The following is a 14,048-nucleotide window of genomic DNA, read 5'->3' on the forward strand; positions in this document are numbered from 1 at the left end:
GGATGTTCAGATATACCAATTTGATTAAAGAACGGAAAGTGGGAAAATGGTAGAAAGGAAGAACAGTTGCCTGCTAGGGGTTTTCTCTTTCAAGTTAAACAAAAATGAACATGCAAACCAAATAATCATTATCCCAAAGTAAGAAAAGGGGTACAACCCAATGTCATAAGTCTCAAAAATTAGGAGCAAGACAGAATTCTGAAGCCAACCCAGGAGGAATGGTCAAGCATGATGAGCCTGCTAGCCCCACCTATGTTCCTAAAGTACAGTACTATCCACTTGGTAAAAATGCTGAGAATTATTACTAATATCCTTATATATGAAAAGAAACTTAGTACATATTCTTACCTGTTCCCACTGAAAACTGAAGAGTAGTGGAAATGGCTATAGGAGAAAAAAATATATGTAATAGAAACAGACAACAGGACTGAGAATCAAAAGAAAAGTCACCAAGAGCACATGGATTCCCCTCCATTGCCTTGGGATGTTCTCTTTAACCAGGCAGGGTGACTTCTGGAATAGGACACTTAACAAAGCTTCAGGAATAAGACCACAGTCCAGATAGCTAAATGAAGCTTACCCATAGCCTTGACACAGCTCTTGATGTCTTCCCTCCATTTCCTGAACATATTCTGCCATCTCTGAAGCTACAGAAAAAAAAGTGTATAGAACTCAAAATATTACACAATTAAACCGTAGCTAACTCTAGGTGGCAAGAAGTCAACGAAACTGTGTCTGAACAATTAGGAACTCTGGACAGAGATGCCTGAGTGTAAGCAAGGTAAAAGGGAATGACATGGCAATACAAATGCAAAGCAACAGAACAATAAAGTTAAAAAAAGGAAAAAAAGCTTAGAAAAGTCAAATAATTCGATCTAGAGAAAAAGCAAAAGAACAGAAAATTTCCCGTGAGCTACATTCTATGGCTCAATTTGCATTATTGAATGACTCAAGAAAAATTGAATTCATGTCACAAGAACTCAAAGAAAAAAAAAAACAAATTATCTGAAAGGAAAAGGGAGATTGTAGACTAAAGGCAAAAAAAAAAAAGGAAAGCCAAAACAATGTGATCACATAACTAATTTGAAATAATTAGTAACAACAGGGGGTGGAAAAGATATGGCTAAAAATTGAAATATTGCCAGAGGGAAAGTGCTGAAGATATAGCAGTTAATGCTGATGAAAAAACCAGAGATTAAATTAATCACAGAGAAACTGAGATATAAAGAGGGCAGATGGTATAATTAGATCCCTGAAAGAGAAAACCTAAGTACTTCAACAAAGAAATTACTCAAAGGTATCAAACCGGAAAGTTTTCTTAATATAAAGAACTGACTCTGAAGTTTGAAAGAGCATGTTAAGTTGTAAGAAAACTACATAGTATGTTCAATGCTAAGATGTGCATTGATCAAGTCATTGGACTTCAAGGATTAAAATAATATCCTTAAGGCATATAGGCAAAATTTACAGCACTTATCACCTATGAGGTAGATTGCTGGCATTATACAATCTCATTACACAAAGCAATGTCTATAAAATTGAGCATAAAATCAAATGGGACAAGAATTATCTGCAACTATAATGTAACTCAAATGTAAACAGCACAAGCAGACATTCACAAATATGAACAAACTTTGGTAATATAACACTAAAGAGTTCTTTTTTAAAAAGTTGTTACCATATAATATAACACAGATGAGCTCTTTTTAAAAATGTTGTTACCATACAATAACTTAACGGTACATTTTAAAATAATTTAAAGAGTGTAATTGGATTGTTTGTAATTCAAAGGATAAATGCTTGAGGGGATGCACATTCTCCATGATGTGCTTATTTCACATTGCATGCCTGTATCAAAATGTCTCATGTACTGCATAAATATATACACCTATATTATTTACATAATTATTAATTATGTACTCACAAAAATAAACAACCTGGGTAAACTAACTTATTTTTAACTTGATAAATCTATACTCCCCCCAAAAAATAAAAGACATTACAATAAAATTCAAGCATTTAAAAGATAAAGTTACTCAGAAATGGAAACACTTGGTGAGAACAGTGACGGCATTTAAATATGCAAGAAATACATGGTACACATTATAAATATAGAACAAAGTATACATGTGTCAGAGGTCTCCCAAACCACCCTCAATCTGCATCACTCTCTAGAAGGACTCATAGGACCCAGAAATGAGAATGTTTATGAGTATGGTTTATTACAGCAAAAGTTACAGGGTAAAATCAGCAATGGAAAAAGGCGCACGGGGGCAAAGTCTGGAGGAAACCAGGCACAGGTTTCCAAGAGTCCTCTCCCAGTTAAATCACAAAGGATGTTCCTAATTTCTCCAGCAGTGATGTGTGGCAACACACATGAAGTGTTGTCAACCAGGGAAGCAACCCTGGAGTCCAGGGTTTTTACCGGAGGTCAGTCACATAGGCATACGATGCTTACATGACTGACTTAGTTACCGAGGCTCCAGACCCCAGAGGGAAAGCAAGTGTTCATCATAAATTATATTCTTAGCATAAACTATCTAGACCAACTGGTACAGTCTGACTCAAGGCCCTAGGCTTGCAAAAACACTCTTATCACTCAGAAATTCCATGAGCTCAATACACAGGAGCTGGTGAAGGGCCAGTCATGCAAATAGGCCTTTCTTGGGAGTGCACAGTTTGAACAACTCAGATCTTTTGAGTTAACCCTTTCTTACACAATATGTGATAAAAATAGCAAAAAATCATAGATGAAGGAGAAAATGTCAAAGAATAATGTTCTCATTTTTCACAGGAATAAGGCAGTTTTACTGGGTAAATTTGCAGGAGGGAGTTCAAATAATAACACCAGACTGGGCATGGTGGCTCACACCCGTAATCACAACACTTTGGGAGGCCGAGGCGGGTAGATCACCCGAGAGGTCAGGAGTTTGAGACCAGCCTGACCAACATGGGAAACCCCGTCTCTACTAAAAATACAAAAATTAGCCGGGTGTGGTGGCATGTGCCTGTAGTTCCAGCTACTTAGGAGGCTGAGGCTCAAGAATTGCTTGAACCTGGGAGACGAAGGTTGCAGTGAGCCAAGATTGCGCCACTGTACTCCCACCTGGGTGACAGAGCGACAGAGCAAGACTCTGTTTCAAAAAACAAAAAACAGAAACAAATAATAACACCAGTCTTCTTATGTGTTTAATAATATCTTTTGTAAATTTTAGTGAGTTATCTTGGAAGGTAGTACCTCATAAAAAATAGTTGAAATTCGGAGTTGTTTCTTTTGCTAACTTTGTGTAATATTAAAGTTTAGCTTAATTAAAGTAGTACATATAGATTTCCCTCTAAAGAGTTTGTCTATTCTATTTGTGTGTGTGTGTGTGTGTGTGTGTGTATATATATAATATATATATGCTTAGAAAAGTACCTAGAAATATGCCTCTCTACTGTTAATGATGGTGGCATGATTTGAAAAGCTTAATTTTTTTCTTTATGTATGTCTACATCTCTTATATTTTAAAATGATGAACATGTACTATTTAACAAAATTAAATCTCTGGCTAGATGCAGTGGCTCACATCTGTAATCCCAGCACTTTGGGAGGCCAAGGCAGGAGAATCACTTGAGTCCAGGTGTTAGAGACCAGCCTTGGCAACATGGCAAAACCCTGTCTTTACAAAAACAAACAAACAAACAAACAAACAAAAAAAGTAGCCAGGTGTGGTGGTGCTCCTGTAGTCCTAGCTACTTGGGAGGCTGAGGTGAGAGAATTATTTGAGCCCAGGAATTCAAGGTTAAGTGAGCTATGATTGTGCCACTGCACTCCAGCCTGTGTAACAGAGCAAGACTCTGTCTCAAAAAAAGAAAAAAGTTCTTAATTGATATTTGATTTTTCTTTGAAAAGGGAGGAGGATAATGAAAGACTGAGGAAATCATAACTCTCTGAGACAAGTTTAACCCAGACTGGGAAGGGTGGCTTTTATTTTTAAGGGAATTTAAGCATCGTATAGATAAAAGAAACATACATAAAAAAGTAAATACTATGATTTTCTTTCTCCCTGGATTGCTCCTTTAACACAATAATTTTACAGAAACCTTTTTCCATTCTAAGTATTATTATATTGCTCAATTTTCCAGTGCCAATCCCTTCCTTTATTTGGAGGAGCCTCTGAACGCCAGTGGGGAAGTAGTTTTCCTCTTACTGGTCAGAGGATGGAAATTTAGAGAGAAGTCATTGATTATTGAGATTGAAAAGCAATCATACAATAAGTAAACAATCAGACAGTAAAAACAAAAATCGGTACTAAAATGTGTTTTAAAATGACACAATGATTAAATAAAATTAATTACTTATATCCTCTAGAAATAGAAATGGGCTTACTATGACAAATACAGATATATACCATTTGGGACTAAGAAAAATTTTATGAAGAAAGGTATGTGAAATATTTTTAATAGCCAAAAATAGAGGAACTCTGGAATGGGTGGGAAAGGAGTGAGCTTAGCAGACCTTCTCTGTGAAACAATCGTTTAGCTGGTGAAAATTATTAAAACATACACACACAAAAGAAGCTAAGACACACACATTTAAAAAATTCTCATAAGGACACACAGCAAATGGAAAAACATTTATTCAAGACATCTATTAAATACCAGTTAGAAAAATGAGAGGTGTGACATTTAAACTGTAACCTGCTCCCATCTGCTAGCTCACCCCTGCTCCTTGTCTTGGAAGCCAAAAGGACAAGAGCTTTCTTACCTGCCAGTTACCAGTCTAGGGCTACAGTTTAACCCCAGAAGAGGCAGGCTACTGGTGCCTCTCATTTTCCCCAGATTCATGTTGCAGAAGCGGTATTCTGGGTAGGCATTCCCAAGAACATTGGGCTCACTTCTTTTATCCAGCCCCCGTTTATAGGGTATAAGCTCTATACCAATTGTGGCAGACCAATAATAATGCGTGTCCAATTGTCTCTTCCTCAGCTTGCTTATAGGGCAGAGGTTCCACGCTGGGAAGGGCAAGCTGAAAAGGCCAGAGTCCACCATCTTTCCCAACTGCCCACTTATACAATGGTAGTGTCACTTGGGTGGTAGTGGGCCACTATTTGTGCAATCAACTGGGCTGTAATGGCACAGAAATTCTGCCCAGGGATAGATGCAGAGTGTCACAATAAGAGTTTCCACTCTGCCCGGAGTCACTGACTATCTGGAACAGAAGTTAGAGAAGTTCGTGGCTAAGGGTTTTCTTAAACAATGGAGATCTTGATGGCAGGCAGCTTATAGGGAGCAGGCAGCTCTATGATACCAGCAGCAATGAGCAAACTGGTAAAGCAGCCAGGAGTCGAGTAGAGAGAATCAGGGAATGAGAAAGCCCTGAAGAGCCCTCTGGGGATCCCACTTATCCCTGAGGGTATGGAAAGTTGTACATATTTGCAAGGCTACACAACTCGGAGGTAATTAGAGTAAGATACAGGGCAGATTTGAAAGCATTCTCAAGCCATACACAGATGCCTCATCCAGGAGGAAGAGTCTTATTGGTTCAGAAGGCTTAAACGTGATCTCTCAGCCAACACTGGCTGAACAATAACGTACTCTTACTCAGGTGCTATTCCTAGGAAAACAAGCTTAAAAACAAAATCATTCATTCTTGGTGGTCTGGAAGACTGTATTTATTCTGAAGGCTGAAACTTCTCAAGGGTGACAGGAGGATAATTTCTAAGCTAACAGTCCTTTGCTGAACACGAGGCAAGATCATAAACTTCCTCAAAGCAGTCTCCAAATCCCACATATCCAACAGACAAAGGGCAAAAATCTAAGTGACCAAGGGGGCTTAAGTATAGTATTTGATCAATAAGTTACTTATATTGATACAGGGGCAGCACTCACAGGAAGGCAAGCCAAAAGATAAAAACAGGGGAACCTTTCTGAGCGGGGAGACGAGAGCCGTCTGCCGAGAATATACAAGTCTCAGAATTATCTCTATCAAATCACTAAATAAATGAACATATGAACAAACAATTAGAAATAAACCTAGAGGAACAGGGTTAGTGTCCAGACTTGTTACAATGTATTATCTAAAATGTCCAGCTTTCAATAAAAAATTAGGAGAATGCAAATAAACAGGAAATGTGACCCATACACAGAAATAAATGCAGGCAATAGAAACTGCCTTTGAGTGGGCTCATATGTTGGACTTAATAGACAAAGAATACAAGTAACTATTATAAATATGTTCAAATAACTAAAGGAAATTATGCTTAAAAATTAAAGGAAAATGAGAACAATGATTCATCAAGTAGATAATAAATTAATGAAAATTTTAATACATATTGTATACATCTATTCATCTATCTTCCAATAAAAATTTTAGAGTTGAAAAGTCCAAAAAGCTAAATGAAAAATTCACTAGACGAGCTCAATGGCAGATTAGAGTTGGCAGAAGATAAAACAATTGTATTAGCCTGTTCTCATACTACTGATAAAGACATACCCGAGACTGGGTGATTGGTAAGAAAAAAGAGGTTTAATGGACTCGCAATTCCATGTGACTGGGATGCCTCACAATCATGTTGGAAGGTAAAAGACACCTCTTACATGGTGGCAGACAAGAGAGAAAATGAGAGCCAGGCAAAAGGGGTTTCCTCTTATAAAACCATCAGATTTTGTGAGACTTATTCACTATGATGAGTAGAGTATGGGGGAAACTGCCCCCAGGATTCAATTATCTCCCACCAGGTCCCTCCCACAAGATGTGGGAATTATGAGAGCTACAACTCAAGATGAGATTTGGGTAGAAACACAGCTAACCCATATCATTCCATCCCTGACCCCTCCCAAATCTTATGTCCTCACATTTCAAAACCAGTCATGCTTTCCCAACAGTCCCGCAAAGTCTTAACTCATTTCAGCATTAACTCAAAAGTCCACAGTCCAAAGTCTCATCTGAGACAAGGCAAGTCTCTTCTGCCTATGAGCCTGTAAAATCAAAAGCAAGTAATTACTTCCTAAATACATTCAGGGTACAGGCATTGGGTAAATATAGCCATTCCAAAGGGGAGAAATTGGCCAAAACAAAGGGGCTACAGGCTCCATTCAAGTCCCAAATCCAGTAAGTCGGTCATTAAACATTAAAGTTCCAAAATGATCTCCTTTGACTCCATATCTCACATCTGGGTAATGCTGATGCAAGAGGTGGGTTCCCATGGCCTTGGGCAGCTCCACCCCTGTGGCTTTGCAGAGTACGACTCCCCTCCTGGCAGCTTTCATGGGCTGGTTTTGAGTTTGTATGGCTTTTCTAGGTGCACAGTGCAAGCTGTCAGTGGATTTACCATTCTGGGGTCTGGAGGACAGTGGCCTTCTTCTCACGGCTCCACTAGGCAGTGCCCCAGTGGGGACTGTGTGTGGGGGCTCACACCCCACATTTCCCTTTGGCACTGCCCTAGCAGAGGCTCTCCATGAGGGCTCTGCCCCTGGAGCCCATCTCTGCCTAGACATCCAGGCATTTCCATACATCCTCTGAAATCTAGGTGGAGGCTCCCAAACCTCAGTTCTTGACTTCCGTGTACCTGCAGGCTCAATACCACGTGGAAGCTGCCAAGGCTGGGGGCTTCAACCATCTGAAGCCACACGGCCTGAGCTCTACCTTGGCCCCTTTTAGCCATAGCGAGAGTGGTTGGGACACAGGGCACCAAGTCCCTAGGCTGCACACAGCGAGGGGTTTGGGGGTGTGGCTCAGCCACAAACAAAACCATTATCTCCTCCTAGGCCTCTGGGGCGCCTGTGGTTGGAGAGGCTGCCATAAAGGTCTCTGACATACCCTGGAAATATTTTCCTCATTGTCTTGGCGATTAACATTTGGCCCCTTATTACTTACGTAAATTTATGCAGCTGGCTTGAATTTCTCCTCAGAAAATGGGTTTTTCTTTTCTATCACATTGTCAGGCTGCAACTTTTGTGAACCTTTGTGTTCTATTTTCCTTTTAAAACTGAATGCTTTTAATGACACCCAAGTTACCTCTTGAATCCTTTGCTGCTTAGAAATTTCTTCCACCAGTTACCCTAAATCATCTCCCTCAAGTTCAAAGTTCAACAAATCTCTAGGGCATGGAACAAAATGCTGCCAGTCTATTTGCTAAAACATAGCTAGAGTCATCTTTGCTCCAGTTCCCAAAAAGTTCCTCATTCCATCTGAGACCATCTCAGCCTGAATTTCATTGTCAGCATTTTGGTGAAAGCCATTCAACAGGTCTCTAGGAAGTTCCAAACTTTCCCACGTTTTTCTGTCTTTTTCTGAGCCCTCCAAGCTGTTCCAACTTCTGCCTGTTACCCAGTTCCAAAGTTGCTTCCACATTTTCAGGTATCTTTACAGCAGTGCCTCACTCCCAGTACTAATTTACTGTATTAGTCCATTTTCATGCTGCTGATAAAGATGTACCTGAGACTGGATAATTTATAAAGAAAAATATGTTTCATGGATTCACAGTTCCATGTGGCTGGGGACACCTCACAATCACAATCATGGTGGAAGTCAAAAGGCCTGTCTTATATCATGGTAGACAAGAGGGAAAATGAGAGCTAAGCGAAAGGGGTTTTTCATTATAAAACCATCAGATCTTGTGAGACTTATTCACTACCATGAGAGCAGTATGGGGGAAATTGCCCCCATGATTCAATTATTTCCCACGGGGTCCCTCCCCCAATATGTGGGAATTATTGGAACTACAATTCAAGATGAGGTTTGGGCGGGGACACAGCCAAATCATATCAATAATCAAACTTGAAAATAGAACAATAGAGATTATGCAATCTGAATAGAATAAAAATTTTGTATATTTATAATATATAACTTTAATGAATGGCATGTTTGTATATGCATGCGTATACAAACACAAGAACTTCTATCATGAAGCATTATGGATGTGCTTTGGTGCTTGGAAGCATGGGTGTGCTCCAGGCATAGCTCTATGACAATTTGGCAGGACTGTTAAGTATACAGCTGGGAGAATCAGACCGCCTGCATGCAACTCCCAGCTCTGCCATTTATTAGCCATGTTACTTGATATCTAGAAAATGAGATGATAATGTCTTCATGGTGTTCTTGAAGATTAAATGACTTCTTAATGCATATAAAGTCCTAGAAAGCACCAGGCAAATAGTAAATGCTCAATTTTAGGTATCATTATTGATCTTCTTTAGATTCTGCCCTTCCAGGAGATAAAAGATTTGTTTTGTTTTGCTTCACATCTGGATCATGTGTTAAATTTAGATTGTTTCCAATCTAAGAAGAGATCTTCATAATATGTCTTATTGTAACGGTGTTTGCAACTGTCACACTTTTATCTGTAATCGCTTTACTGTTTGCAAATTGTAATGTGCAGCTGTTAGCATGTCATGAGTTTTACCTGGGAGATGGCTGATTTTCAGGACTATCATAAGTGCATTTATATTACTTTTCATCTTTTATGTGGTATCTAAACAGAGTAGGGATATGATAACAACACAGACTATTTTGGGACCCTTCAGTGTGGTCTGACTGACTCTTGTTTCTCCCTGTTTCACTTCTTTCTAGATATGAGGGTACGGGTGTTTTTCTCTTTTGTTCACTGTTACATCTATCACCTAGAATAGTGCCTGGCAATCAGTAAGCACAGAAGAATATATCATGGTATCTCATAATCTAAAACCATTTACTTTCCAGTAGATACCCAAGTCCTTTGATTTTATTCCGGTCTCAAACTACCTTACATGATAACCATTTTAAAAAAATATATGTCTGATGCTGTATTAGCCTGTTTTCACACCGCTATAAAGAAATACATGAGGCCGGGCGCAGTGGCTCACGCCTGTAATCATCCCAGCACTTTGGGAGGCCAAGGAGGGCGGATCAAGAGGTCATGAGATTGAGGCCATCCTGGCTAACACGATGAAACCCTGTCTCTACTAAAAATACAAAAAATTAGCCGTGCATGGTGGCAGGTGCCTGTAGTCCCAGCTACTTGCGAGGCTGAAGCAAGAGAATGGCATGAACCTGGGAGGTGGAGCTTGCAGTGAGCCGAGATCGCGCTACAGCACTCCAGCCTGGATGACAGAGTGAGACTCCGTCTCAAAAAAAAGAAAAGAAATACATGAGACTGGTAATTTATAAAGGAAAGAAGTTTAATTGACTCACAGTTCTGCATGGCTTGGGAGGCCTCAGGAAACTTACAATCTGATGGAAAGGGAAGCTGGCATCTTTTTCACAAGGCGGCAGGAGAGAAAAGAGCATGTGAAGGGAGGAACTGTCAAACACTTACAAAACCATCAGATACTGTGAGAACTCATGAGAACAGCATGGGGGAAACCACCCCCATGATCCAATTATCTCCCACTAGGCCCCTCCTTCGACACATGGGGATTATGAAAATTACAATTTGAGATGAGATTTGGGTGGGGACACAGAGCCAAACCACATCAGATGTTTGTTAAATTGAATAGTTTGTTATAATCTGAGCATCCTCCTTCTTTCTTTCCTTTATGTCTATAGAGATACTACCTGATCTACCTGTTCAATATGATGCCATTGCTTCTTTCATTACAAACCCTACCCATCTACCAAGACCAACACAGACTCTATCCCATCTGCCTTAATTGCCTTCATCCTTCAACTTCCCTCCTCTGAATGTTACTTGCTTTGTATTTATTTCCTGTGTCATTTAACCACTTGTACGTTCCAGTACAGTTACTTGTGCATTCTGTATCTCCCTTTAGAACAGGGACCTTCTCTGTTTCACCTTTGTATTCTCCATAGTGCATGTAGGTAGCAAATATTTGACAACAGCCAATATTTAATAAAGACCTACTCAGTGACAGATACTGAACCCAATGACTGGTTTGATTCCTAGGAATGTGAGTGATATTCTCTTCCTGTGTTTTCTAAAATTATTTGCCTAGTGAATATTTAAACAAATTCACATGTTGAACATCATAGTGTTTCAAAACAGCCCCTGGACTTGGTATCAGATATACTCAGTCAAATCCAGAGATGCTGTGTGACTTTGGGTTGATAACATACCCCTTTAAGAGTCTTGGTTTTCCCAAACACCACATGTTCTCACTCATAGGTGGGAACTGAACAATGAGAACACATGGACACAGGAAGGGGAACATCACACACCGGGGCCTGTTGTGGGGTGGCGGGAGGGGGGAGGGATAGCATTAGGAGATATACCTAATGTTAAATGTTGAGTTAATGGGTGCAGCACACCAACATGGCACATGTATACATATGTAACTAACCTGCACGTTATGCACATGTACCCTAAAACTTAAAGTATAATAATAAAAAAAAAAGTCTTGGTTTTCTTGTCTGAAAGTAGGAATAACAGAATCACACTATAGTGTTAATTGAGGTAACAAATTGTCGGTAACCTTAGACTGAGGAAGGTATCAAATAAAAGTGAGTTTTCAGCCAGGCGCAGTGGGCTCACGTTTGTAATCCCAGCACTTTGGGAGGCCAAGGTGGGTGGATTGTTTGAGGTCAGGAGTTCAAGACCAGCCTGGGCAACATGGCAAAAACCCATCTCTACAAAATATCTAAAAATCAGCTGGGCATGGTGGCATGCGCCTGTAATCCCAGCTGCTCGGTAGGCTGAGGCAGGAGAATTGCTTGAACCAGGGAGGCAAAGGCTGCAGTGAGCGAAGATCACACTGCTGCACTCCAGCCTAGGCAACAGAGTGAGACTGTCTCAAAAAAATAAAAAATAAAAATAAGTCAGTTTTCCTCTTTCCCTATTTGAATAAAAGTAAAATGAGTTTTTCAAGGGTGTCATTAGCTTTATGTTATTGTTCTAACTCTGCTCTATCAGATATTCTTTGAATGGGCCAAACTCTCACAATGGCTGGACACTGGGGATGTTATGATGCCAGACCATGCTGCTACTTTTTCCTTCCTTTAAAAGCTCTCTGGTAAATATCGATTTGTCTGCTCTGGTGGTTATAAACTGCTGCTCTCCTCCTATTCTTCATGAAATACAGGGATTCTAAGTTTTGTTTTATGTTCTTGTGTTTTATCTATCGCATACAGAATTGCAAACAATACTATTTGTGAGGGGCGTTTTGACTTTTTCAAAATATCTTCATATCCATTATTTAATTTGGTACCCTTCACAAGTCTATGAGCCTGGTAGGGCAGGTACCTGTGTCATCATAATCCCCTTACAAATGAGGAAATAGAGCCTCAGAGGTTAAGTGGTCTGCCCAGGGTCACACAGATAAAAAGGGGGCAACAACAAGGGTTCATCAAACACAAGTCACTAGGCTACAAATCTGGCACCCTCTCTACTCGCTTAGCCTGAAAGCAAAGGGGTATTTGGCAACTGTGACATCCGTCGTCCTAACGATCTTCTCCATTCTTCTTTGGCAGAGGCATCCATCCTGAGCTATGATGGTAGCATGTACATGAAGATCATCATGCCTATGGTCATGCATACTGAGGCAGAGGATGTGTCCTTCCGCTTCATGTCCCAGCGAGCTTATGGGCTGCTGGTGGCTACGACCTCCAGGGACTCTGCCGACACCCTGCGTCTGGAGCTGGATGGGGGGCGTGTCAAGCTCATGGTTAACTTAGGTATCGTATGAAGTACCCTCTGCCACTCCGTTTGGGCTTGTCTTCCCTTTCTTTTCTGATTTTCATTGGTTTGATTGAATTCTTTGTTTGTTTCTTGAAAGTTAGCTGCTCACCTCTTGTTTAATAGACCCAGGATAAAACCCAACAGCAACAATCACCTTCTCCTTGTTTCTGCATGAGGTTTTGATGTCAATTTCTGGTTTCTGACAGTGGTGATTTCTTTACTAGATTATTTGTTTTCTAAGTTTCCTTTCTTGGTTTTTTGGAATCGTTTAGCTTTGTGTAAAACACGCTACTTTGGTCCATCTTTTGATCAATCATATTCCCATAAGTCCAACTCCTCAGTCACCACTCAAAACAGTCAAAGCTGAGGTCAGGGACAGGGCAGGAAGTGGAGGCAAAATGTTGACGATGGGGTTGTAGGAAATTAAACTTTGTGGGTAGGGTGAGAAGTACATTGTTTCTAGCTCCACAGCTACTATTCAAATGGAGAATTCTGGTGGCCTTGATGACACTGATATCTCCTTTGACTTTCTCCTAGAGGGAGGACAAGTAGATTGTTGTTCCCTTGGAAAATAATTCCCTAAGTTGAGAGTCTGTGACACGTGGAAGGAAAATGTGTCTCCTAATACGTATACCCATTTTTCTTCTTGACATTCTTAACCATCACTCAGCATCCCCTTGTGCAAAGATTGTTACCTCGTACTATCACTCACTAATAACTCTCTTCTTCTTACATAATACATATCTATTTTACCTCAGAGTTGAAAAATTATGACTTCAAATTTGTGGCTTTATTGGAATAGGATTTTCTCTTTCATTGTAATTACCTGTAACAGAATCTTTGGAAATTTTCCTTTTTATGGCCTCATATTCCCTTCTGCTATTGACCTTTACTGAATTCTAATTGATATTCTATAGAGATTGGGATCCTCTTGGTTTTTGGCAAGGAAAAAACAAACAAACCCTCCATTTCTGCTGTTTCTAATCAGCAGAAAGTCAATACCCAGCATTGATAAGATTAGTGAGATAGCTGGGTCCAAACTTTCTAAGCTAGTGAATGTATTTGGGTACGTAGAATATGTTTGGATACAGTGATACCTTATAAAGATTTCAGTGAAATGGTTTGTCAGAGCCATGGAGAAAAAATGATGAATAAATGTACCAGATGCAAGATCATATGTAGGCCCAGATGTCCTGGTGGGAAGGTGGGGTTTTTGAATCCATACCAATCTTATCTGCTGTCAGGTCAACTGGACACACTTGGAAAATGCCTACACCATAAACCTAAAATCTCTGGGACACAAAGGACTGTTTTGAGCAGTGACTTCTTTAGTTATGTCTTTTTTTTTTTCTTCTAGTTTACAATACCGTGCCCTTTTTCTTGTCCAACTTCATTTGATTTCTGTTGTCAGTGTGTCTCTTGGTTTTTCTTTTGTTTGTGTATGTGTGTGTT

At 39.9% G+C, this 14,048-nt stretch overlaps 1 protein-coding gene across 36 annotated transcripts in view; it reads left to right on the forward strand.

The window, feature by feature from the left end:
- The window catches only part of NRXN3 (neurexin 3), a 1,705,132-nt gene that overhangs the window by 622,490 nt on the left and 1,068,594 nt on the right, over positions 1-14,048 (forward strand). For all 36 annotated transcript variants that reach the window (XR_010130801.1, XR_010130802.1, XR_010130803.1 and 33 more), the window contains one exon: positions 12,389-12,592. Coding sequence is in view for 33 of the 36 variants with exons in the window: in XM_055361100.2 (XP_055217075.1) it covers positions 12,389-12,592 (204 nt within the window). In the remaining 3 variants the exon portion in view is untranslated. The remainder of the gene's footprint in view (positions 1-12,388; positions 12,593-14,048) is intronic.

Source organism: Gorilla gorilla, chromosome 15 (genome assembly GCF_029281585.2).
Source record: "Gorilla gorilla gorilla isolate KB3781 chromosome 15, NHGRI_mGorGor1-v2.1_pri, whole genome shotgun sequence".
Classification (NCBI taxonomy): domain Eukaryota; kingdom Metazoa; phylum Chordata; class Mammalia; order Primates; family Hominidae; genus Gorilla; species Gorilla gorilla.